Genomic DNA, 27,565 nt, shown 5'->3' with positions numbered 1-27,565 from the left:
CGTACCTACGTCGTTCAGCGGTGTGGCGGCAACACCGGTGGGACTCTGGCCTAACTTCACGTTAATGAAAAACGAATGTGCTTAATCATGGAACCTCGCGTCATTCTCTTTTCTTGTAACCTTGTAACTAACAGCACAAAATGTAATCGTTATAATTAAAATCGTATTTTTTTATTCTCGTTTTCATTTTAATAACCTTTAAAGTAAAGTAATAAAGGAAGAATCAACCTCAATATCAAACATGGTCCATTCGGAGCCGAATCATTAATTTGAAGCATCATCATCACCACATGCACATGGCGAGGAGTCACAAGAGGATTATGCTGGATTGCCGTCGAGTCGCATCCGGTCAGGTTACGATACCCATCCTTCTTCTCTCCATCTCCTGTGCGTTTTAATTTGCGTTAATATCGTTATTTTCACGTTTCAGTTATCCGTGCACGTGTTGAGCAGCGCGGCGCTGTGCTGATGCTTAACGGGAATTTGTAAGTACTCTTGTTTTCTATAATCTGCCAAAATGAGTGACTGTGAAGATACAATCGGTGGTAATTCTAAATCTCCTCGTTTAGGTATTTGTAAAAGTATACATATGCAGCTCGCTGACTTAAAGAGACAGCGTGGCACGTTAAAAGGCAGGCTAACATTGTTTGAAAGATACATTTCAAAACTAGACAAATCAGAATTAAATTCAAATAGCAAAACTGAATTAGAATTACGAATAGAGTCAGCTTGTACACTTTTTCAAAGTTACAATGAAATTCAGAGCAAAATTGAACAATTAGTTGAAGATTCGGATATAGCAGCTCAATTAGAATACCGTGAATTGTTTGAACAGCAGTATTTTTCTATTATGGCTAACGCGAAGTGCTTGGTAAATCCTAACAGTAGTGAAAAAACACAATCTATTTGTCATCAGGTTTGTAATAATTCTATGTCTATTAAATTGCCAGTTATAAAGCTACCTGTCTTTGAGGGTGCTTATGATCAGTGGTTGGAGTATAGGAATTCATATCTCACCATGATACACAGTCGTGATGATCTTAATGATATACAGAAATTTCATTATTTAAAATCTTCCCTCAGTGGTTCTGCTTCTCATGTTATTAGTGCATTAGAGTTCACGGCTGAAAACTACTCACACGCATGGGATTTATTAGAAAATAGGTTTCATAATAATCGATTATTAGTACAAAATCATGTCAAGGCACTCTTTAATGTTCAGGCACTACAAAGCGAATCGTTTGTTCACATTAGAAGGTTAATAGATTCAACATTACGTAATTTACGTGCATTAAAATCATTAAACGAACCCACCGATTCTTGGGACACTTTGGTTGTCTATTTAATTGTGTCCAAGCTCGATCAGTCCACAGAGCGTGAGTGGGAGACGCATAAAGGTACTTTATTGTCAAAAAATGAATCAAGAAACATTAAATTAGGCGATCTATTAGAGTTTCTTGGAAACCGAGCTGATATGTTAGAAATGATAAAAACGAATAATGTGCGCGGTGTTTCTTCTAATAAACATAACAATAATAATTATATTAACACGAATAACAATCATAAATATTTTAGTAAGCCTAAAAACTTGTCGCAACCTCTCACACATACACACGTAGTTAATTCATCTCGTAACAAATCTAAATTCGATATCAATGTAAAAGAACGTGTTTGTGTTGACTGCGGCGGTGAACATTATTTGTATTCATGTCCGAAATTCTTAAACAGGCCTGTGCAGGAGAGACATGTTCTTGTAAAAAATAAAAACCTTTGTCGTAATTGTATTCGCACTGATAGCCATTTAGCAAACGATTGTTCATATGGTCCATGCAAATTATGCAAAAAGAACCATAATACACTACTTCATACTACTTATCTTAGTTCTAGTGAAGAATTAGGTATTCCCGCGTCTATACCTAGTTCGCATAAATCAGCTGATACGGGAGTGCATTCCGAGCGTATAAATGTACTCACGTGCAATGCCGCTGCCGCTATACAACCCGTGTTGCTTTCGACAGCGCTCATTGACGTTTCTGACTCGAGTGATAATTATCACACAGTTAAGGCGCTCCTTGACAACGGAAGTCAGAATTGTTTTATTACAGAATCGTTGTGTAATCGTTTACAAATACCAATAATACAGTCCACTATACATATTTCAGGTGTTGGGCAGAGCGTATCAAAATGTTCTCACACCTGTAAAGTAAATATTCGTTCTAAAGTTAATCATTTTAATATGAATATTCAATGCTTGGTTCTTCCTCGTATTACATCAAAGTTACCTTCGTTATCAATTAAATCTCAAAGGTTTCAAATACCTAAACACATTTCACTCGCGGACCCTACGTTTAGTGTGCCGTCGGATATCGATATCCTTATAGGAGCGGATGTATTTTGGGATTTATTAAATAGTGATAAGATTAAACTTATTAATGGTCCTTATCTATATGATTCAAAATTAGGATGGATAATTTCTGGGCCTATTTATAATAGTCATTCGTTTAAGACTGAAAGAGTTCAGTGTAACTTAGTTCAGATAAATACTCAACTGAAAAAATTTTGGGAGTTAGAAGAATTGACTGACTTATCTTCTCCCATGTCTAAAGATGATCGTTATTGTGAAACGTTATTTAAAGAGACTACAAAACGTGACAAACACGGTAGATTCTCTGTTCGCATTCCTCTAAAGGAGTCACCTGAGTTATTAGGTGATTCGTACACTATGGCTAAAAATCGTTTTTTATCTCTCGAAAGAAAGTTGGATCGTTTACCTAATTATAAAACACTTTATAGCGATTTTATTAAAGAATATGAAACACTTGGTCATATGACTCTAATTGAAACAAAGAATATTCCAGATTTATTAAGTAAACCACATTATATATTACCTCATCACGGTGTGTATCGTGAGGATAGTTTAACTACAAAATTACGTGTTGTGTTCGACGCGAGCGCGAATACATCAAACAACAAATCGTTAAATAATATACAGTATACAGGACCTCCATTACAAAATGATATATTCTCAATTTTACTTAGATTTCGTCAATATAAATACGTTGCCTGCGCAGATATTCAAAAAATGTACAGACAGATTTTAATTCAATCGGATCAACGTAATTTACAGCTGATATTGTGGAGGAATAATCGAAACCTACCTTTACAGTTATATATGTTAAATACAGTGACGTATGGAACGGCGTCAGCACCGTTTCTCAGTATGCGTTGTTTAAAACAATTGGCTTTAGACTGTAATGATGAATTAGTTGCAAGAACAATTAACGAGGATTTTTTCGTTGACGATTTAATTACGGGGAGTAATGACCTTAAATCTTTAATGGAATTGTGTAATAAAATATCCAAGTTGTTGAAACAGGGTTGTTTTCCGCTGCATAAATGGACATTTAATTGCGACGTATCTCCTGAAATGTATAAGGACCTAAACATTGATGTAAATCATTCATCCAAAACGTTAGGTTTAGGCTGGTGTACACAAAAGGATGAATTTTATTTTACAACTAAATTTACAAATCATGACTCGATAGTTACGAAGCGTGTCATATTATCCACCATTGCACAAATATATGATCCATTAGGTTTATTAACGCCCGTAGTAATTAAAGCTAAGTCATTGTTACAAAAATTGTGGCTACAAAAATTGGATTGGGACGACGAAGTTCCCGAAACCATTGCAATTGCATGGCATAAGTTTCTGTGTGATTTGCAACATTTACATACTATTAGACTACCTCGTTGTGTTATTGATGATAATAGTTACAAGGAGCTTCATATATTTACTGACGCTTCTCAAGATGCCTACGGTGCGTGCGCGTACGTTAGGTTGTGTAATAATAACGGTGATTTACCAGTTTCAGTGCATTTATTATGTGCAAAAAGTAAATTAGCACCGATAAAGATAGTAAGTGTTCCGAGACTCGAACTGTGCGGGGCTTTAGTAGGTGCTAGATTATATATTAAAATAAAACAATCTCTCCGTTTAAATTTCGATAAAATATATTTTTGGACTGACTCAACTATTGTGCAAGGCTGGTTGAGTATGTCGCCGCATTTACTTAAAACCTTCGTTCAAAATCGCGTTGCACAAATAAATGAATTAACATGTGATACAATTTGGCGACATGTTAAGGGAACCGAAAACCCTGCGGATATTATAACTCGCGGCACGACGTTAGACACGCTGAAGTATGATAGTAATCATAATTGGTGGTGTGGCCCTGCCTTCTTACGCGATATAAGTAGTAAGTGGCCAGACAATAGTAACATCTTTATTTCGCCATATAGTGAGTTGCCTGAAATTAAACATAACACTGTTCATTTACATTCTACTCAATTATTTTCAATATTTGATTTTGAACGTTATTCGTCATTTATTCGTTTGCAAAGGATTGGTGCATATTTATTGCGATTCATTGATAATGTCCGAGTACCTATTGTCAATGGCAAGGTCAATGGTATTCGTGTGCGACAAACCGGTTCCTTATCTGTAGATGAGTTACAGCGATCACTTGATACATTAACACGGTTTGCTCAACAAGAATCATTTAATGAACAATATTATAGATTAAAGAATAAGTTATCATTAAATAATAGTAAAAATATTAAAAACAAATTGATATATAACAAAATAGCCGGTTTAAATATTTTTCTAGATGAATCAAATATTATTCGTGTCGGTGGTAGGTTATCTAACGCGAATGAATTTGATTATAATAAAAAACATCCCGTATTGCTTAGTGGGAAGCATCGCTTTTCAAGATTATTATGTGAATATGAACATAAACGATTGCTTCATGCTGGTCCTCAGCTTCTAGTATATTCCATGCGTGAAAGGTGGTGGATTTTGAGGGCTCGCGATTTAGCTAAACAAGTTGTTCATAATTGTATCGTATGCAAACGCATGAAAGGCAGGACATTGACCCCTCTCATGGGCAACTTACCTTCGGAAAGATTAGAACAAAATTTTCCTTTTATGAATTGTGGAGTTGATTATGCCGGGCCCCTGCTCATTTTGGACCGAAAGGGCAGGGGTGCAAAATTAATAAAATCATACATTTGTTTATTCGTTTGTTTTAGTACAAGGGCTATACATTTAGAACTGGTAGGTAGCTTGAGTACACATGATTATATTTTAGCATTAAATCGGTTCATAGCACGGCGTGGAAAGCCTTATCAAATCTTTTCAGACAATGGAAAAAATTTCGTTGGTGCTGAAAAGGAATTATCAGTAATTTTTAATAATGGTAGTGATATTTCTGATTTTCTTAGTCATAATCAAATTCGTTTAACATTTATACCACCGTACAGTCCTCATTTTGGCGGGTTGTGGGAAGCAGGAGTCAAGTCCTGTAAGCATCATTTGCGGCGGGTGCTGGGCAATGCTAGGTTAACACGTGAAGAGTTTGAAACGGTATTAACGCAAATTGAAGCCGTCCTGAACTCTCGCCCTCTGTCTCCTCTGTCCTCAGATCCTCATGACTTTCTCCCACTTTCTCCAGCCCATTTCCTGATCGGTCGACCACTAACTGCACCTATATGCGAAAACCTGACGATGATTAAGCCTACGCGATTGGGACGCTATGACCATGTGGAGCAACTTCGACAACATTTTTGGCAGCGTTGGTCGAAAGAATACATTTCAGAGCTCCAACAGCGAATTAAATGGAAAACCAACAATGAGGACCTCAAAGAGAATAGCTTAGTTCTGATCAAGGAGGATAATGTTCCTCCTTTGAAATGGAAACTGGGTCGAGTGATGCACGTCTTCCCGGGGACTGATGGGATTTCCCGAGTGGCTGAAATACGGACAGCGCACGGCATCATACGCCGATCGTTTGCAAAGATTTGCCCGTTATAACCCTCATGATCCAGCTTCACTGACGAGTGCTTCATGTTGGAAGCCTTTCCTGAGTTCTTCCAAGGCGGGCGGTATGTTCAAGAACTCTGAAGTTAGCAGCGTACCTACGTCGTTCAGCGGTGTGGCGGCAACACCGGTGGGACTCTGGCCTAACTTCACGTTAATGAAAAACGAATGTGCTTAATCATGGAACCTCGCGTCATTCTCTTTTCTTGTAACCTTGTAACTAACAGCACAAAATGTAATCGTTATAATTAAAATCGTATTTTTTTATTCTCGTTTTCATTTTAATAACCTTTAAAGTAAAGTAATAAAGGAAGAATCAACCTCAATATCAAACAGTATGGATTACGTATTACCTAATATTACTTAATATAATATACACAGGCTGTTGGGTTAGGTCTTCATTGATATTAATTACTGGTTTGCATACATGAGTGCGCCTCACTTGACATATCTCGTGCGAATGTAATGCATCATGATTCATGGACTAGGTAAAGCGTGTGGCTTTACCTGTGGTACCTTTGAACTATAACTGTTTGAATAATAAACAACTTTTATGTAGATACCTATTACAATAACAATCGATTCGATTACTGACTTATAATGTCGCGTACTTTTTAATAAATTAATGAAAAATAAGTTTCTTAAAAATAATTTGTTTCATTTTACGCCAATAAACGTGTTACGAGATTGATGCGACACTGACTAATCTATTTTTTTAATTCACCATACTTCAGAATGGCTGCACGGAATTTCCGATTTCTTCATTTTGTTGTAATTTCTATTTGCACAGAAGTAGGTATCCGCGTAAAAAATAACGCGGACAACGTCGCGTATATGAACTAGTGTAAACTAACTATAAAGAAATTCTCTTTTATATAACACAATTTTAAACCCGATCACTAGTCCTTGAAGAAAATTGGATATCCAGGAAGGGGTGTCGATTGCGATTAAATCTCGATTTAAAACCGTTGTCTTTGCAAGCGTTATTGACAGGCTTGAAATTAATCCTTTGAGCCACTTATTTTACTTGAAGATGCACTGTAGCGACAATTAATTTTAAAGACGGTATCGATTTTAGCAAACGGGACATTATATGGAAACTTATTATTTATCTTAGTATCTTAATATTATAAGTAACAAAGATATTGATCGTATTGGGTAAACTTGTACGCACAGATTTTGAAGCTGTTTTTTAATAGGTAGGTCACAGAGGTAGGTAGAGTTATTCAATAGGAAGGTTTTAGTATATACCTAATGTGTTAAGTTTTCTATAATACGGGCGAAGCTGCGTGCGAATAGCTAGTAAGTTTTAATTTAGTCCACACTTAACTTTAGCTTTATTTTTACATCGATTCATACAGACAAACCCATGTTAACAAGCATATTTTTATCGATTCTCAGTTATTTCGTACAATTTTCAATTATTTATCACGGGTCAGCCCTGACAAAGTTGGGGTGAGTTTTGAAGAGGGTAAAATCAAACAACAAAACGTTCCGATAACAAAATATTTCCCAGCAAGGCTTTTGAAATCACTATCTTAACAACTGTTGGACAGTGATTCTCCATTAATAGATTGACTGCGCCTTAGTAACCCGTATGGTTTAGCAATCGGTGTATACTGATAATCTTACTATATAATATATAATATAATATAAATAAAAATAAATAAATATAAATATCATAGGACATTATTACACAAATCTACCTAGTCCCACAGTAAGCTCAATTAAGGCTTGTGTTGTGGGTACTAGCTGCGACGATAAATATAATATTTGATAAATACATATATAGATAATAACACCCAGACCCAAGAACAAATAATTGAGGTCATCACACAAATATTTGCCCTGACCGGGGATCGAACCCGGGACCGTCGGCTCAGTAGGCAGTTACTTTACCACTGCGCCAACCGCGTCGTCAATCAAAGTTCCTTCTATACTACATACTTTTTACTATGCTTCTTCCTTCTTTCCTATCCTACTAATATTATAATCATGAAAGTTCGTGAGTATGGATGTTTGCTTGAAAGCGTTAACCACGGAACCACGGGTCCGATTTGAGCAGAGAAATGCGCATAAAACCGCGGGGCTAGTCAATCTGTACTAATACTGTAAAGCTGAAGAGTTTGTTCGTTCGTTTGGACTACTGGTCCGTATTAGATATCCCATTTACCGAGGAAGGCTATTATATCATTACGCTAAGACCAACCTTAAAAAGACCTTACTTCATAGGATCTGGATATGTTTTATGCACAGCTAGTCAATTCTGAATATGTTTTATGTAAATTATCTTTCCGTTTTTAATTCATAAAGTGTTAAGGGTAGATATCATGTGACATGTCCTATCATCAAATGGCAAAATCGGCTCTTAGGTATTTTGCAACAAAAAAGCTTCATAATTCATTACATTATTCTGACTTCTGTATTTTCAAATACATACTAATATTATGTATCAACCAATTTATCGTGACAAAACAAGGTTGGCCTACTTCTGATTTCAACAAGCGAATGTAAAATGGTTTCTATTTAGGGTTTTAGGTTAGAAATAGAAGGGTTTTTTACATGGAATTGATAATTATCGTCGCGTGTTATTGAATGATTTAGATTTGTGTTTATTTTATAGTTTGTTGCACATTTTGTGTTGTGTTTATTAGGTTCGCCTCTTTTTAAGTTACGATAAAATTCATAAAAGTATTTTGGTGTTGTAGTTATAGAAAAAAAATGTTTTCGAACAAATTATCAAAATAAAATATTACAATGGGGCATTTTGTCATTAAATTTGAATGATTTTATGTGATATATGGTTAACTTAAATATCAGCTAAACGCAATTTAAGAATATACAATATATCGATTTTTATATCTGTACAGAAATAACAATTTTGTTGTATGTCATACTGTGAGACTGAGATAGATTTTTAGATTTTGCAAAAAGTTCACGCGGTCAAATCGCTATAAGACTAGAGTAGATAATTTTTGAAACAAAAAAAAATCGCAGTCGGATGAAACCCATTAGAAAAGGAGGGAAATATGATGAAAATAAAAGGAAAAATAAATTACGGTCAATCCGAGTTCGGGAAGCGGGAGGGGGGAGCTTTTAAGAGAAAAAAATGGTTTCTCTCGATTTCCGACAAAACTACAAATTCTATAGAAAAAAGTTCAATGGCAAAATTGTAGGTAATTAAAAGTTCTACAACTTTTGTATTCACAATTTTTTCACATAACCTAAAAATTTAGATGAAAAATCCAAAAAACCAAGTTTTTGGTCTTTTATTTTTATCTACTTCAAAAATGTTTTTTTCTACGAAATTTGGTGGAAACTTACTTTATTATGTCCCAAATACACTGTAATTTATTTGATTGAAAATATTTATTTTTTCGCCTTATTTTGAATTAATACCAAAAAAACAACCTAATTTTCAATCGAAAAGTCACCCGTCAAAATATCAGCTTTTTTCGAAAACTTGGGGTGCCTTTTATTCATTGAAATCTCTACTTTCATATGGTGTAAAAAAAAATAAGCACCACTATAGTAAATGTTCTCAGGAAATGCATACAAACAGTGTAATAATGAGCTTTTACTAAATCAGGCACACTTCTTGAACTATATCTTCTCTTGTATCTTGTATTTCGGTAATATTTCAAAAGAAAAATAATTATCTGTTCTAAGTTTAATATTTTACAGCATATTCAAAAGCAAAATGATGTCGATAAAAACATTTCAGGTAGTTCGAGAAGTGTGCCTGATTTAGTAAAAGCTAATTTTCACACTGTTTGTATGCATTTCCTGAGAACATTTACTATGGTGGTGTTTATTTTTTTTACACCATATGAAAGTAGAGATTTCAATGAATAAAAGGCTCCCCAAGTTTTTGAAAAAAGCTGATATTTTGACGGGTGACTTTTTTTGTCTTTTCATTATTTTTAAAGGCTTCTACCCCAGTCTATATATGTAAATTAAAAATTTGTCAAATATAGGTGAAATACCAAATCTTCTCCCATACTACATAATATAATATTCCCTGAAACTTATATAAAGCATTCATAATACACTGAATAAATTTGCAGATTTTCAATACTGAATGTGAGTTTCAATAATTCTGATTTCATATTCATTTTTATTGAATAAATTTGAGCAATTGTTTTAACACAAGTGATGCTTTAAATGAAGCTTTTCGTTCCAATACTTTATTTACATTTCTTCATTTATTTATTAATTTAAGAGAATGAATTTAATACGATTCTTTACATAGTAAACATGTTTCAAATTGAATATGGCCTTGGTACATTTTTCATACAAATGTAATTTTTCATACAATCTTGGTATCATGTACAAAAAGGGATTTTCATAAGATTCACTAATATCATTGATAGAAAATATATTTTTTGCATTAATGAACAAACAGACTTTTCTATCAAGGTATTACATTCTATTTTCCTGAGAAAAAAACATACCTAATACGCTGAGACGCTTACTTTTTCCACTGAATAATTCTTACTTAATACTAGCGGTCCGCCCCGGCTTCGCCCGTGGTACATATGAAAAAAAGATGTTGGCCGATTCTCAGACTTACCCGATATGCACAGAAAATTTCATGAGAATCGGTCCACCGGTTTCGGAGGAGTATGCAGACTAACATTGTGACACGAGAATTTTATATATAAGATAATATTATGTATAAATTATTATCTAAATAAGGTATATTTTACGCGACCAGAGGGATAAAAACAAAGGTTAAATCTACGTATATATCACTTAACTTTCATATATTATACTACATAATCTTACTAGAACTCCACGTGTTAAGTTTTTTAAAGTTTCAGCTTCACCCTGTATATCGTGGAGAGGTTTTTGAAACATAATACAGGATGTTCACTTCATACGCTCAAAGGATCACGCTCATAGTTTGTGTAATTTATATTTGCATGTTGTGAATACCTATAACTGTTTGTTACATTTAGAAGAATACAATAAGTCTGTAATTAATAATTAATGAAACAATGTAAACAAACGTTGGTATTTCTAATAAAAAAAAAAAAAAAAAAAAAGGATACATTTTATTGCCATGAAATTGCATTTTACATTGTGTCTTTTGCTTTGTAAGGTAATATTCGTAATGTATATTGCTTATACAGGGTGTCCCACTATTGGTATACTAAGCGCGAAGGGACTTGTAGTTTTGCATACACTGATCACGTTAAAAATACTTAAACAACAAAATTACGTCAAAAATTTTATGCTAAATTTTTCCTGAAAATTCATGTTTTCTTCTCTAGCTTCGCGCAGCCGGCATATACCTCTTCGCTAATGTGAGCATTTTGTCTATGTAAACATAATCTTAAACGATATCTCACGTACTGGTGCCAAAGCTGGGCGGGTTGCTTGTTATGGGTGTACACATAGAGTTTTAAGAATTCATCTATTTGAAAAAAAAATGCGTCTGGAATTTTATAAGTATTTTTTACGTACTCAGCGTATGCAAAACTATAACCTCTTTTGAGTTTAGTATACCAATAGTGGGACACCCTGTATAGACGATACCTTGTAACAGTGTAATACTAATACTTTACCTATATGAGGTACAAACTAGCTTTCTGCCCGCGGCTTCATCCACTTTGTTGAAAACTTAACAAATTACATACTAAAACCTTTCTCAACAATCACTCTATTTATTAATTATTTTAAAAAACCGCATCAAAATCTGTTGCGCAGTTTTAAAGATTTAAGCATACATTAGGGAAGGAGAGACAGCGGCAGCGACTTTGTTTTATACTATGTTATATGTAACTAGCGGTCCGCCCCGGCTTCGCCCGTGGTACATATTTACTTTTTCTCTACATAAAAACCATCCTCGTACTCCAAGAAATATAATAAAAAAAGAATTATCGAAATCGGTTCAGCCGTTCTCGAGTTATGCGCTTACCAACACATTTTGCGATTCATTTTTATATATAAGAAAGAAGACGTCGTACAATACCTACTTATATTATAAATGCGAAAGTGTGTTTGGTGGTTTAAAATACTCTTTTTTTATACAGAAAACTTAACATAATCACAGTATTACAATATTTCCTATATTGTAATAGTGTGGCATAATTGTTTGCGAAACGTGTTTTTAAAATATCCGAGCTCTATGGTTGAAGTAAACATTCGTAATTATGGAAACTGAATGACAATGAAAGGTGACAAAAGCGGTACAAAAGATTGAATACATGTAGTCAAAGAGCTGATGACATATGCTCTTTTAGTCAGGTGTTTGATGACTTTAGTCAGGTGTTTGATAACTTTAGTCAGGTGTATGATGACTATAGCCAGATGTATGATGACTATAGCCAGATGTATGATGACTATTGGTTCTTTATTTATCTTTATTTATTGGTTCTTTATGACGACTAATTGGTTCTTTGAACGTATTAATACAATTTTATAGATGAATGTACTTCTAAAACTCTGAACTTGTTATTAGGCTTGTTATTACTTTAATAATAGTGCGGTATTATTGTTTTCTTGTTATTATTTACTTGAAGTCTATAATTTATGCTCTATAGAATATTATTTTTATAAACACGCGATCCTGTGGCCTTTTGTGTAAATAAACATTTAAATATAAGGTTTAATAATATACCTATATGAATATTGTTAGCTTCGTGAAATATGTGTTTGTAGATTTATCGGACTGTCAATTATATTGAAATGTGTTGAGCTTTCTGTAAAACAAAACATGTGTGACGTAATATTAACATTTCATACATATTTTTTACTACCTGTGTTCCGTGTAGTTCAGGATCCATCGCCCATTTTTGCAAGTGATTACTATCAAGCTAATTTTCCGTGAGTAGCTTTATTTTGATGAGACGACCAATAATTTCCTGTACGGGACTCTCGATTCCGGTAGCTAACGGAGGTAACAAGGATAAAATTTTTTGATTTGATGGTTCTCTAATATTTATTACGCAATTTGTAGGACAATATGTCTGTTGAATTATATAAATATTAATCAAGTGAAAACAAAAAAATCAGCTGGTTAGTAATCATTTATGATGACCTCGTATCGATACACATTGGAAAGATCTCTTTGATCAAAGCATAGATTTTGTAGGACAAATATTTTTTATAGTAATCACTTGCAAAAATGGGCGATGGATCCTGAACTAGTGTTTTCACCAGCATTGTTCCGTTCCTAGCGTGGCTATAGGATATATAGCCTATAGCCTTCTTAGGTAAATGGGCTATCTAACACCAAAATAATTTTTCAAATCAGACCAGTAGTTCCTGAGATTAGCGCGTACAAAGAAACAATCTCTTCGGCTTTATAATATTAGTATAGATACTTTTTGTCATTTTTAACCAATTTTTAACCATACCACCATTACCATAACATTATAATTTATAATACTAGATTTCCGCCCGCGGCTTCGCCCGCATTTTCAATGGAAAACCCGCATAGTTCCCGTTCCCGTGGGATTTCCGGGATAAAACCTATCCTATGTGTTAATCCAAGTTACCCTCTATATGTGTGCTAAATTTCATTGTAATCGGTTCAGTAGTTTTTACGTGAAAGAGTAACAAACATCCATACATCCATACAAACTTTCGCCTTTATAATAGTATTAAGATTCTAGAAACCATAGCGAGCAAGTACCTATTAAAACAACATCCAGAAAAAGTCACAGGATAGCAGATATCACATAAATAAGGAATATTATTTTTATGTCAACAATATTTTCCGACTTGAAGTTATAAAACGGACAGGTATGGAAGCCATAAAGTTTTTATGACACATTTGAAATAGTTTCAGTGACACATTTAGTAGTTTATCGTTTTATGGGAGGTGAGAAACTGATCTGTCAAATTGGATGCGATTTTTATAGTGTTGACATAATTTAAAATTTGTGTGGATAGGATGAGGAATTCGTTTCACTTTAACTATATTTATTATCAATACTATACTAATATTATAAACCTGAAGAGTTTGTTTGTTCGATTGTTTGAACGCGCTAATCTCGAGAACTAATGGTCCGATTTGAAAAATTCTTTCGGTGTTAGATAGCCCATTTATCAAGGAAGGATATTTTAGCGGAAACATAATAAGATTTTCTTATTTTTAATATTTGATTAGATAAGTCGTAAGAATTATTTACTTAATAGTGTGATTGTAATTTTATTAAAGGTGATTCAATATCAAAAAGAATGCCTTACTTAAGTAGTCATTAGTCAACTCAAAATGAAAAAAAGCGTTCAACTTTCTGGCCTTTTCTTTTGCTATTTTCATATCTACTACAAATACCATACAAATTCATAGCATATTATATATATAGATATATACTAGCGGCCCGCCCCGGCTTCGCCCGTGGTACATATGAAAAATAGATGTTGGCCGATTCTCAGACTTACCCCATATGCACAGAAAATTTCATGAGAATCGGTCCACCCGTTTCGGAGGAGTATGCAGACTAACATTGTGACACGAGAATTTTATATATAAAAATAGATATAATATATGACACTTGATCAACGTTAATTGAAATAAACCCTACCAATGTGACAGCAACGGACAAACACATCAATTATTCAATAGTGTTGACATGTTTGCACAACGCTCACTTCGATTCTAGTTCATATTGTTCTATGGAATCATTACATAGTATACTAGCTTTCCGCCCGTGGCTTCGCACACGTTTTCTACGAAAAACCCGCGTAGTTCCCGTTACCCGATTCAATGTGTTACAATTTACATAAGTATATATGTAAATTCTATCTATTCTCTAAATTTAATTGTAATCGTTTCAGTAGTACTTGCGTCAAATACTTAGTAACATACATACATTTTTTTATATAAAATACACATACATATATACACAATATTATACATACATACATATATACACATGTAACTTCAACTTTCGCATTTATAATATTAGTAGGAAATTCGCTCTGTCTGTCCCGGTTTTTTTATAGATAGGGTTATTCTCGGGGAAGATATTAATAAGTATATATGTATAATTTATTAGCTTTCCTAGCTAGCTTTCCGCCCGCGGCTATTGTCTAAATAGATTTGTATATATCTACCCGCTTTTCTCTTGAAGATCATTGACCCGGGTAAAACAGCGGTAAGTAACCTACATGAAGAAAACTTTTTGAAATGGGTTCTGTAGCTCATTGAGATAAGCGAGTTTAAATAAACAAACTCTGACAAACAAATAATAAATCAAATCTGTATTATTTTCCTGTCCCCACGCGAAATTTTCTAATTTTCGATGCAATTTTCTTTCTTTTTTCATAGCAACATTTTGCACAAAAACCAACCAAAAACCAGGCAATTACCTTGACTTAATACTGTTAATATTTCTTCAATTATACATTATAATGAATAACAAGATTCTTCAAATATAAACAGTATTGTCCCTGAATTAATCAAACAACGTATTTAAAAGTTCTAAGTGAAGGTAATTAGGAGCATTCTAGTTTTAAATTGAAGTTACAATTGACAATCGTTTTAGAAACTTGGAAACACTGGAGATATTTAATTATTTAGCTCTCTGAACTCAGGGTCAATAACCGCTCTTTTAAATAATATAGTACTATTAGCGGTCCGCCCCCGCTTCGCCCGTGGTACATATGAAAAATAGATGTTGGCCGATTCTCAGACTTACCCGATATGCACAGAAAATTTCATGAGAATCGGTCCACCCGTTTCGGAGGAGTATGCAGACTAACATTGTGACACGAGAATTTTATATATAAGAAGATTATATAGCAAAGATACCAGTCTCGAACCGTTAACTGATATATACTTATCGTTATACAATTAAAAACCTAAATGTATTTAGCTCTAAGTTTAGGTTAAGTTTGATTGAATAACGAATTTGAATTTTCGAATTTGAATATATTCTGTGCTAATACTAAATAAGAATAGGTACCTAATAGAATCTATGCAGTATGAAACAATTTCATATTTTAATCGTAATCGATTTGTATTATATGTAATCTTAAAAACAAGCATTTTGGTATTTTATATGAAACAAGCTGCGCCCCGCGGTTTCAACCGCGTGGCTCCGCTCCTGTTCGTCTTAGCGTGATGATATATAGCCTATAGCTTACCTCGATAAATGGGCTATCTAACACCGAAATAATTTTTCAAATCGGACGAGTAGTTCCTGAGATTAGCGCGTTCAAACAAACAAACTCTTCAGCTTTATAATATTAGTAAGGTCTATATTAAATATTCCTTCAAAATTATTACTACTCACATAAATTATATGGTTTTTATGATACATTTTGCTACTGAAAAACTAAATGTTATTATTCTAACGGGTTTATAAGCGGGTAATAGCACAGTTTAACAAAATATTGTTGTATTATGTTTTAAATTGTATTCCCTGCGAACCTTAGGATTATTAATAAGTGCTAAGTGATTTAGATTGTAATATATTATTATATAGATTACGATATTTATGTACATCACTACATAGTATAAAACAAAGTCGCTTTCTCTGTCCCTATGTATGCTTAAATCTTTAAAACTACGCAACGGATTTTGATGCGGCTTTTTTTAATAGATAGAGTGATTCAAGAGGAAGGTTTTAGTATATAATTTATTATGTTTTAGACAAAGCGGGCGAAGCCGCGGGCGGAAAGCTAGTAGTATATAATAGATAGTAAACTATATTGTAGGTAATAAACTATCACAAGGATTGCCACCCAAATCTTGCCTAACTACAACTAAGTTAAACATTTTCAACTTAGATTATAACTTATAACCTGGTTACATAACTTAACTTAAACTTGGTATCATTATCATAAAGTGTGTAATGTTACTTTTCATTTTACATAAACTTTTTAATCCGACTTTTTGACTGTAAGGGAACATGACGATAACAAGAGATTAAATTTTAATATTAGTATAAGGTTTTATTTCTGTCCCTTAAAATAAAAGTATTTTTCTTGGAACTTCTATTTGTGAGTTTGTTTAATTTCTGATTTTTAATTGTGTTGACATATATCTATATGTTACTAGTGGTCCGCCCCGGCTTCGCCCGTGGTACCTACATGTTTAAACTATCCTATCTCTCAAGTTGGATCGAACTGCACATGGTGTGCGAATTTTATTATAATCGGTTAAGTGGTTTAGGAGTCCATTGAGGACAAACATTGTGACACGAGATTTATATATATCTTATATATAAAATTCTCGTGTCACAATGTTAGTCTGCATACTCCTCCGAAACGGGTGGACCGACTCTCATGAAATTTTCTGTGCATATCGGGTAAGTCTGAGAATCGGCCAACATCTATTTTTCATATGTACCACGGGCGAAGCCGGGGCGGACCGCTAGTTATATATATTAAGATTAGCTAAGTTTAAAGTTGAGTAAATTATTATTAATTTTTTTCAGGTACATTTTAGGCTTTAAATCTATAATTTAATGAGCCACTTATATTTTAAGTTTATTTGATATTCAGAATTGTTTATGGAATACATTTATATTGTAAGGGCTTTATTACATAATACATTAGCGTATTTTAAACCTTCCAAGTTTGTCAGATCAAGGTTGACTCAAAAAAACTACTAAACGATTTTTATCGATAAGTAGAGTATGCTTCATTCTAAAAAATAATTTAGGTATTGTTTAATTTCTCAAAAATATTACAATGCCTGTTGATGCCGGATAATATCGTCTTTCTTTTTAATAATTGTCTTTTTATTAAATCAATAATAATGTTGGAAGATATAAAATCGTCTTACGGTGCATTAACAAACGAGCGAATGCTCATTCTAACCGCACTATATCAATTTATTTTAGTGTAAACAGGCGTAGAGCGTTCTTTCGTTGTTCTTAGTGCGTTCGAAAAGATTCTATACAATGTTCTAATACTGAACAACACTGAATACGTTTTCGTTTACGCTAAAAGATCACGAATGAATGCTCTTGCTCTAGCTCTATGTTCGTTTTATCCAAATGCACCGTTACATGATTATTCTTGCATGAAATTCGTACGTGTTAATCTATACTATAATAATAATAAATATTATAAAGGTGATGAATTTGTTTGTTTGAACGCGCTAATCCCGGGAACTACTGCTCCGATTTGAAAAATTCTTTCGGTGTTAGATAGCCCATTTATCGAGGAAGGTTTTATCGAGGAAGACTTTTTTAGGCTATAATATCATCTCGCTAAAACCTATAGGACCGGAGCACTGCGGGTAAAACCGCGGAGAACAGCTAGTATTAAGTATTTTTAGGATGATCTTTGATTCAAATTTCAAGACTCGCTGACAGTCTTTAATTTAAAATGGACCTTGTTTGCTAATTACGAGTCGAGAAAGAAAAATGAATTTTTAATTAGCATGAAAATTTCAGTCGACTTTCACTTCTTGAATGATTTATAATGTTTTCAGTGATTTAATTTCGTATCCTTAATGTCGACTTTTCGATTCGTAAATAATTGCTTTAGAGCTGATATTATTTATAATTTTTATGTACGTGAACGGTTAGTTATCATGTACTAAAGTTAGGTATTCATAGTAAACTAGCTTTCCGCCCGCGGCTTCGCCCGCGTTTTCAAATAAAAAACCCGTTCCCGTAGGATTTCCGGGATAAAACCTATCCTATGTCCTTTCTCGGGTATCAAAATATCTCCATACCAAATTTCATGAAAATTGGTTCAGTAGTTTAGGCGTGATTGAGTAACAGACAGACAGACAGAGTTACTTTCGAATTTATAATATTAGTATGGATATAACTGCTACTTTTTGAATTGTATACAATGCGGGCTGAAAGCTGAAGAGTTAATTTGTTTGTTTGTTTGAACGCGCTAATCTCAGGAACTACTGGTCCGATTTGAAAAATTATTTTAATGTTAGATAGCCCATTTATCAAGAAAGGCTCTAGGCTATATACTATATATCATCACGCTAAGACCAACAGAAGCGGAGCCACGTGGGTGAAACGCCGGAGCGCAGCTAGTTTTGATATAAATTTCAAAATTTGAATTACGTTGTAAGTTTTATTTCAAATATGAATGGTAGACATTGATAAGGGTTCTGTTTTTGTATAATATGTTGACTAGCTGACCCGACAAACGTTCTGCTGGGACACCCTTATCACAGGGGTATAAATATAGTTTCAATTGAAATACATGACATTGATAAAAATAGGTTTTGGTCATAATGTGACAGGACAATTATATATTTAGAAGCTGATTTTATTTGCCGTTGAATATTTTTATTTTTGTTTATTATTTAGCGCAATATATATAGTTAGGTTTGTTCTTTCATAAGATATATCGCCATTAACATACAGGACAAAAAATTTTTAATGGAAATCAATTTAGCTGTTCAGGTGCCTTCGACATAAAATAATTTAAGGACTAATTTAAATCTGTAGTTCTTTTCATTATTTAATAAAGACTTCTAAAAAATGAATTAATAAGATAATTTATTATAGATAGCTCGATTTCCGCCCGCGGCTTTGCCCGCTTTGTCTAAAACCTAATAAATTATATACCATCCTCAAGAATGGCTCTGAATGGCTAAAAAACACATCAAAAATTCGTTGCGTAGTTTTTTTATAGATTTAAGCATACATAGAGACAGATAGCAACAGCGACTTTGCTTTATATACTACTAGCGGTCCGCCGCGGCTTCGCCCGTGGTACCTACATGTTTAAACTATCCTATCTCTCAAGTTGGATCGAACTGCACATGGTGTGCGAATTTTATTATAATCGGTTAAGTGGTTTAGGAGTCCATTGAGGACAAACATTGTGACACGAGATTTATATTTATATATTAAGATGTAGTGAGTTTGCTTTACGTCATTCAGGTGAATTAATTTCAAGCAATCGAACTGTATAATATACATATTATATATTAGATAGTATTAGAGCAATCATAGCACGGTCAATTTGCAGTACTAATTACTTGACCGCACACCGCCGCATGGCAAATTGCGTGCATGGATCTCACTCGTGCGTTTTATCACTATCTGTTTTTTATCTATTATGGAGAAAGCTTAAGATATTATCTGTGTGTCTATGTACTTTTTACCTCTATCTATGTTAAGAACTGGATGCAATAGATTTGAATAACACAAGTTTACATGAAAATTAAGCCATATTTTTATTTTACTGTCTGACGCCCGCGGCTTCTCACGTGTTTAAGAAATAGTTCCCGTTCATGTGGGTTTTTGGGGAAAAATCCAAAAAAAGTAGCCTATAACGCGCTAAAACTATCTCCAAACATAAAAATCATACATATCTTGAAAAGTAAAACGCTAGGTTGCTACATGCAAAATAGAGAAACGCACGCATTTACAATATTGTATTATATTGTTGTATTGTGTTATATGGTATGTATTGTACTGTTATATTATTGTAAAAATGTATTCTCTCCTGGTCTTGAATTATATAAAACGGAATTTTATCTCCCAAATAAAACCTTTTACGTGGACATAGAAAATATAATCTTAATGCATTATGCATTATGTCCTTTTTCGCTTATTTCTTCCTTATAATATACCTTTATATTTAAATCAAATCATTTATGAGAAGATCTGTTACATAATTCTATTGTATTTCGTTTTACGATGTACTTTGTAAATGATTTATGGATACAAAAGGAATGCTAAATAATTCTATTGCATACGAAATTTTAGTATTGTTTTCTTATACTTACACATATTGTAGAGGAAGGATTTTTGTTTATTTGTATCGAATAAACCCGAAGATGTTTTTATTCCAAGCAGGAAGATTTTATTTCTTAGTATCTAATAGGAGTGGATCCAACACGCTAAAGATAGAGACAAATGGTACAAATTGGACCAGTTGCCCGACCCAGACAGGGGTTTCTATTCAAGAAAAATTAATAATTCTCTTAGCTTAACATAATTATGTATAATTTATAAGTGTTAAATATGTATTTATATTAACTGTAATATGATGGGAAATAAAAGGCTTAGGCTGATAATCCTACTAATATTATAAATGCGAAAGTTTGTAAGGATGTGTATGTGTGTGTTTGTTACTCTCTCACGCAAATACTACTGAACCGATTACAATGAAATTAAGCACACTTAAAGAGGGTAACTTGGATTAACACATGGGATAGATTTAATCCCGAAAATCCCACGGGAACGGGAAATATGCGGGTTTTTCTTGAAAACGCGGGCGGAGCCGCGGGCGGAAAGCTAGTTATTATTAATTATTAATATGTATACCAATGCAGCGTAACTACTACTACATAAGCTATAAATACACTAGTATTTTAATTGTAAATTTACATACGAATGAACATCCTTATATGTCATGGAATTGTATTGCCTTGTAGATTTGTTTGAATTATTTATAAGCAGTCACTAGAGATTCCTGCATAATTCATTAATTAACAAATACAATGAAAGCTAGACAAATCATTTAGATTGTTTGAGAAGTAAAAGATAAGTTACTAGCTGTGCCTCGCGGTTTTACCCGCAGTGCTCTGCTCCTGTTGATCTTAGCGTGATGATAATATATAGCCTATGGCTATAGTTCTTCTATAAATTCTAACACTGAAAGAATTTTTCAAATCGGACCAGTAGTTCCTGAGAACACGGTTGTTACATTATTTTTTAAGAAAATATGAAACGTTTTGAATTGGACCCATTTGTTGAAATCTAAATTTAAGACTCTATCTAATATAGCGTGTTGTTATTTACTAGCTATAAATTGTATTATATTGTATTCTAAAACCTTCCTCTTGAATCACTCTATCTATTTCATAAACCGTATCAAAATCAATTGCGCAGTTTTAAAATTTAAATGCAATAGCAGTTCCTAAACAGATGAGCCGTTTTGTGTGGAGCTTTTAAAGAGGAAAGTTTTCTTTTATAGTTGTTAATTTCGATTGTATAATTTGTTAATCTACTAGTCTTATATATAAAATTCTCGTGTCACAATGTTAGTCTGCATACTCCTCCGAAACGGGTGGACCGACTCTCATGAAATTTTCTGTGCATATCGGGTAAGTCTGAGAATCGGCCAACATCTATTTTTCATATGTACCACGGGCGAAGCCGGGGCGGACCGCTATTAATATATAAAAATGAAACCCGTTTAGCGTTGTCACGGCATCACGTGTGAACGGCTGAACCGATTTCGATAATTATTTTTTCCTTGAAGTACGTTTCGATAATTCTTTTTTTATTAAATTCCTTGAAGTACGAGGATGGTTCTTATGCAGAGAAAACTAGTATTAAAAGCTAAAAGCTTATTATTTTATATAACACATGTGATGATAGGTACTTCAAATATTAATTTTTTTCATAATCGTAAAGCAAAAGCTAAATCGATATTTTAAAATGTATATTAATGTTTACATCACATGCCACATGCAGTTGAAATGTTGCAAGTAAATAAAATTAATAATTTAAACTGGCAATACTCTATGTTTGGTTCATGTATCAACACGAATTATGTTTATTTTGTAAATAGGAGCAATGTATGTTGAGTTATTATGTGCTTGTACTTCCAACTAATTTTAGCTGGATTATGTTTGGTATGTAATTTTATATGTTACTAGCTGTGCCCTGCGGTTTCACCCGCATTGCTCCGCTCCTGTTGGTCTTAGCGTGATGATATATAGACTATAGCCTTCCTCGGTAAATGGGCTATCTAACACTGAAATAATTTTTCAAATCGGACCAGTAGTTCTTGAGATTAGCGCGTTCAAACAAACAAACAAACTCTTCAGCTTTATAATATTAGTATAGATTAATAGTTCATTATTATTAAAAAATTGATGTTTACGAATAGATTCCAATTAGATACGTTGGGTTTAGAATAAATAAATAATAAATCAATAAAAACACTTTATTTGCACACACAAAACATAACAAAATCAAACAATAATAATATACACTGGAGCGGTACAAATAGGCGGCCTTATCGCTAAAAAGCGATATCTTCCAGGCAACCTTAGGATATAGGAACAGTTAGAAGAAAATGAACAATTGGAATAGTCTTAAGAAAAATTTTGTGATGGACAAAACATAAAATAAAGAGCGTGTGTCACGTGTGACACGTGTCAGAAGTGAAATTTATATGGCGATATTCAAAGATACCAAAATCGTCGCTTTACTCCATGACGTGCCGATATTGCCATGACGCAACCTTAAATTAATCTCAACTCGCCTGAAAAAATTTAACTTATAACAATACCTATATGTTTTAGCAGATACATAATTATATTTTTAGAAATAAAAGTCACACGGAAAGAAATAACAGTTAAAACACTCTACTAGTGACAAATCCAGAGATTGATGAGCTTAGATTAGCAAAATAAAGAAATAAAAGCGTATAAAAATATACAATACCTGAAAAATACCCTAGCTGCAGTTAGTCTCAAAATAAGTTTGAAACTAAATATTTTAGTTTCAGTGCAAATATATTTTCATCTTAAAAGATGCTACGCTAAGTTACTTAAGTCAAATTTACTTACCTCTGAAATTACTTAAGTTGACAATGGAGGTCGTCCTAGATACGAAAACTGGATTATATAATTGAATACCCAAAACTGGCCTTCTGTTGAATTATTTATTAAATAAATTAGTACTTATAGATAAGTGCTGTTAACGAGATTAGGTACGAATCTAACATCGTTGTGGTATAATTTTTTGTTTTATTCTAAAGAGCAAAAGTATAGGTATTTGTTTGTAATAAAATGTGTCATAAGTAACGATTTTGTAGACTACAGGCCCATGTTGAAAAATTTATGGGTCATTTGAACCACCAGGTGACCTATCTAGAACGATATAAGAGCATAAAATAATAAGATTCAGCACTATGCCATCACTAATAATTGTACGCTGTCCACCTGAGTGCAGATGAGAATTAGAAAGTACAGGTAGAAATTTTTTCCCCTTGTCTCCATGATTTTTGTACGGCGTTGCGGAATAATGGATTAAAAGCTGCCCCCCTAGTCAAGTGGCTTTCTGTTAGCGTAGCGTTCAATAGAATAGACTACGAATGTATGAGATTGACGTAACCTGTAGATACGTTTATCTACAGCTTACGTCAATCTCATACATTCGTAGTCTATTCTATTGAACGCTACGCTAACAGAAAGCCACTTGACTAGGGGGGTATAGAAATAGTATTGGCTATTTGGTGGGTGGTAGTGGTTCAAATGACCCATAAATTTTTCAACATGGGCCTGTAGATAGAAACTTTGAATGGAAAGCTACATTTATCGATAACGTGTGTATGTTGTAGGTATAATGTATAATGGCAGAGATGGCTTAGAGCCATAAGGCCGCCTTTTGTACATTTAAATCCATTAAGATATTATAAAATAAGATTAAACCTAATGTACAATAAAAAATAAATAAATAAATAAAAATAAATAAATATAATGCTCATGAAAAGCGCCCCACGCTTTTTTCACAAAAAATAAAAATACTATGTATTGGTTATTGCTTGATTCCTAGATTAAGAATTATTTTCTACTTTTTAATAATTGTAGGTATCTATTTAGAAAGCGTGTTTTTTAGTTTTTCAAACTATATTTATTTTGTGTAACGATGTATTGGAAAGATTTAAGAGCGTTAACGCTCAACACGTACGGCCACAGAGCCCACCAGAGCCCACAGACATGCCACAGAGCAAGTAATATAGGTAGTAACCGGCCGTTACTCAAGCCATATAGGTATATTACCACAGAATATATAATATTACTAAATATTACCGCATAGTATAACACAAATCGGAGTCATATCGCGGCGTTTGGTTACAGCGAAGGCTTTGACATGCGATAAAACGTTTTCTATCTAACAAAGCCATTAGTGAAAATCGGTGCTGTGTTGGTGCTGTGACGTTTTTTTTTTACGTCACAGATGTTCACCGAGTGATTTCCCCTTTTAATGGCATCATGCTTCACAGACTACACACTTCAATGTGTATTTTTAAGTATTGTAGTAAGTAAGTATTGTAGTAGTATTGTAGCATATAAGTATTGTATAAATTGTTTTTCATTATGTACGTGTGAGGCTATGTGTCATTAAATAAACGTTTTTTCTTTCTTTCTTTCTAGTGCGTATTACTCGTATAAAGGCTATACCAGATTGACGGTATATTACCGCGTAGTACAACACCAGTCAGCGTCATAACGCGGCGTCAGTTTAGCGCTTTGACACGCGTTAAAACGCGCTCTATCTAGCAAAGCCTTAAAAACACTCACCGCTTTGATTAAGAGAAGCCTTTGCTATCACATGTCAATGTTACAATGTATCAAGATCGTAATTACAGATGTCTGACATATTTCAATAGGATTGAAAGGGTGGTTATTATTATGCTGAATTTAATCATCGAGAGGTAATAAGATTAGCCGATCGGCTTTCAAAGGGATTAAATTCTTTTAATTTTTTACTGATCCGCATTTTTGTAAAGATATTATGTTTAAGTTAAAATATACGAAAAGCTATATCGTTTTGCAATTATTTTTCCTAGTTTCTTGTGTTTGGCAAATAGCGCTTTTGAATGTAATAAAAACGCAATTACGTACCCATTTTATTTATCTAGGCATTTTAAAGCCTTGAAAACAATGATACAGATGTACACACATATAGATTTACTAACTGTGCGTTGATACAGCTGTCAATTTTAGACATAAAAATAAAATAAACAAACAAACAAACATTAATAGATCGGGAAAAGTACAGTGACCACGATCATAACCTTCGTAAGGCGTGACCTCAAGCGGAATATGTTTAAAAATATAATTTATTTACATTTTCATCTGTGAAATACGCCAGACGTGTGCGTCAAGCTAATAAACATGACTATTTTCGTTTTAAAAGTTTCAATATTTTACTTGTGGAGTTTTCATACATTGCTCTTTATGGGTAAGCGCATATTTTGAAGGCGTTTTTGGTATCTTTGAATCTTGCCAAAGAAGTTTCACTTCTGACACGTGTGCTCGGTACACACGCACTTTTATAAGTATGAAATAACATTTATAATATTTAGATTGGAACTTGATAAAGCTTGGTTGAAATGATAAAAGGCGCGTACACACAGAGCGAGGAGCCTCGCGAAGCAGCTCGGTCAGTGTGGACGGACTTGGCCGGGGAAAACCAAAAGCATACGTCATTTACCCGCTGTTTGACCTCCATTTTGACCTTAAGATTGAGCTATGGACACAAGAAAATTGGAAATAGAATCTAAAATCTTTTTTCTGATATTAACCTAATGTTTGAGTAACCTAAGGATATATGCAGACTAGGTATATTAGGTACATTGCAGTAAACAGTATCCTACTAATAGAAGAAAGTTTGTGATGATGTGTGTGTGTTTGTTACTCTTTCACGCAAATACTACTGAACCGATTTCAATGAAATTTAGCACGCATATAGAGGGTAACTTGAATTAACACATAGGATAGGTTTATCCCGGAAATTCCTCGGGAACGGGAACTATGCGGGTTTTTCTTTGGAAACGCGGGCGAAGCCGCGGGCGGAAAGCTAGTTTTGTATAATTGTTAAATCAAAAGAGAATTTCATGTAACTATTATAACAGTAAATAGGTACGAAATCTTCACAAATATCAGTCTCATTAAAATAAATGTTACTGTACAAGCAGAAAATGGTATAAACTTTAAAGGGTTGTCACTTGCAGGTTTATGAAAATATTAATTTGTTATGCAGATACGAGACGGTAAATGCATATAAATGTAGTAATTACAGCTATACAATGAACTGAATACACGATTTGTATTTACTACTTATAGCTCGTGGTTTTACTCGCTCTAAAAAATCTTACAGAAGAACAAAGAAAGAAAGAGTATATTATGTTGAAAAGTCATTCACAAGCAAATAGCGAAAAATAAGGTTAGTAGGTTTGATAAGAAGAAGGCTGAATAACTGGATGTATCGTAAAATGAACGATCGTCTTCATTTAGCGCGATAGCGGAGTAATAGGAGACTATTATTGCAAGACATTTTATTAAGCTTGTCGTAAAAGCTGCTCCGATTTTTCTTTGAAAATTTTGTTAACAAGCGTCGCTTATTAGGGTTGGTGCTCTTTTGTTTTAGTTTATAATGTTACGATAAGTTGTGTATTTATTAAATTTGGCGGAAAAATATGCAATTTTTCGTGGTTCTTGGACTCGAATGGTAATTTCTTAAAATTAAGCATTGGTTCTGGTCAAAATCAGAATAATAGACGATGCAGATATGAGAATAGAAAGCGACCAATTGCTTTTTATTGATTTATTTTATTCTATATTAATTCTTAGATTCGTAAAGATTTCGAACGTTAATATGCTCATTACAATATTTATTGTACCTAAAGAAAACTTCATAACAGGGCTTAGATTGCTTAGACAATTCTTCAAGGAGTTAATGCAATGTAGCTTACATAATATAGAAGCCCCAAACCTCTTGACCTCATAAAGAGAGTTACAATTAGAAAAACATCTACAAAACAGTTTCATTGACGCAGATAATGAAATCTCCTGATTACGAACATAAAGATGAGCGAGCCTAATTTTTTCAACGTTTTTCTTATTGCTCCGTTGATAAGACAGTTTTATTCCGGTCCCTTTGTAGGAGCGGCTTTTACAGGCCGTCAATTCGGACCCTTATATAATAATTTTTAGAACTTTTTTATGGGATGCGTATTACTTATTCTATAGTAAAGTCGTGGATTAAA

At 33.5% G+C, this 27,565-nt stretch overlaps 2 protein-coding genes across 6 annotated transcripts in view; both read left to right on the top strand.

Moving 5' to 3' along the window:
- The window catches only part of SPR (G protein-coupled sex peptide receptor), a 238,108-nt gene that overhangs the window by 3,128 nt on the left and 207,415 nt on the right, over positions 1-27,565 (top strand). The window lies entirely within an intron of this gene.
- Positions 33-6,134, top strand: LOC149476610 (uncharacterized). Its single transcript, XM_089711960.1, has 2 exons — positions 33-348; positions 431-6,134. Exon 2 carries the CDS (start codon positions 518-520, stop codon positions 5,873-5,875), a length of 5,358 nt encoding a protein of 1,785 aa, XP_089568086.1. The 5' UTR covers positions 33-348; positions 431-517; the 3' UTR covers positions 5,876-6,134.

Source organism: Colias philodice, chromosome 27, assembly GCF_061535455.1.
Source record: "Colias philodice isolate Cphi_HAF_F1 chromosome 27, ilColPhil1 Martin Lab GWU primary, whole genome shotgun sequence".
In the NCBI taxonomy this organism is placed as follows: domain Eukaryota; kingdom Metazoa; phylum Arthropoda; class Insecta; order Lepidoptera; family Pieridae; genus Colias; species Colias philodice.
Note: the sequence above shows the minus strand (reverse complement) of the source record. Positions and strands in the feature narration are given on the sequence as shown.

Coding starts and splice junctions, on each gene's coding strand:
- LOC149476610 (XM_089711960.1), top strand. CDS start 518: ATGAGTGACTGTGAAGATACAATCGGTGGTAATTCTAAATCTCCTCGT.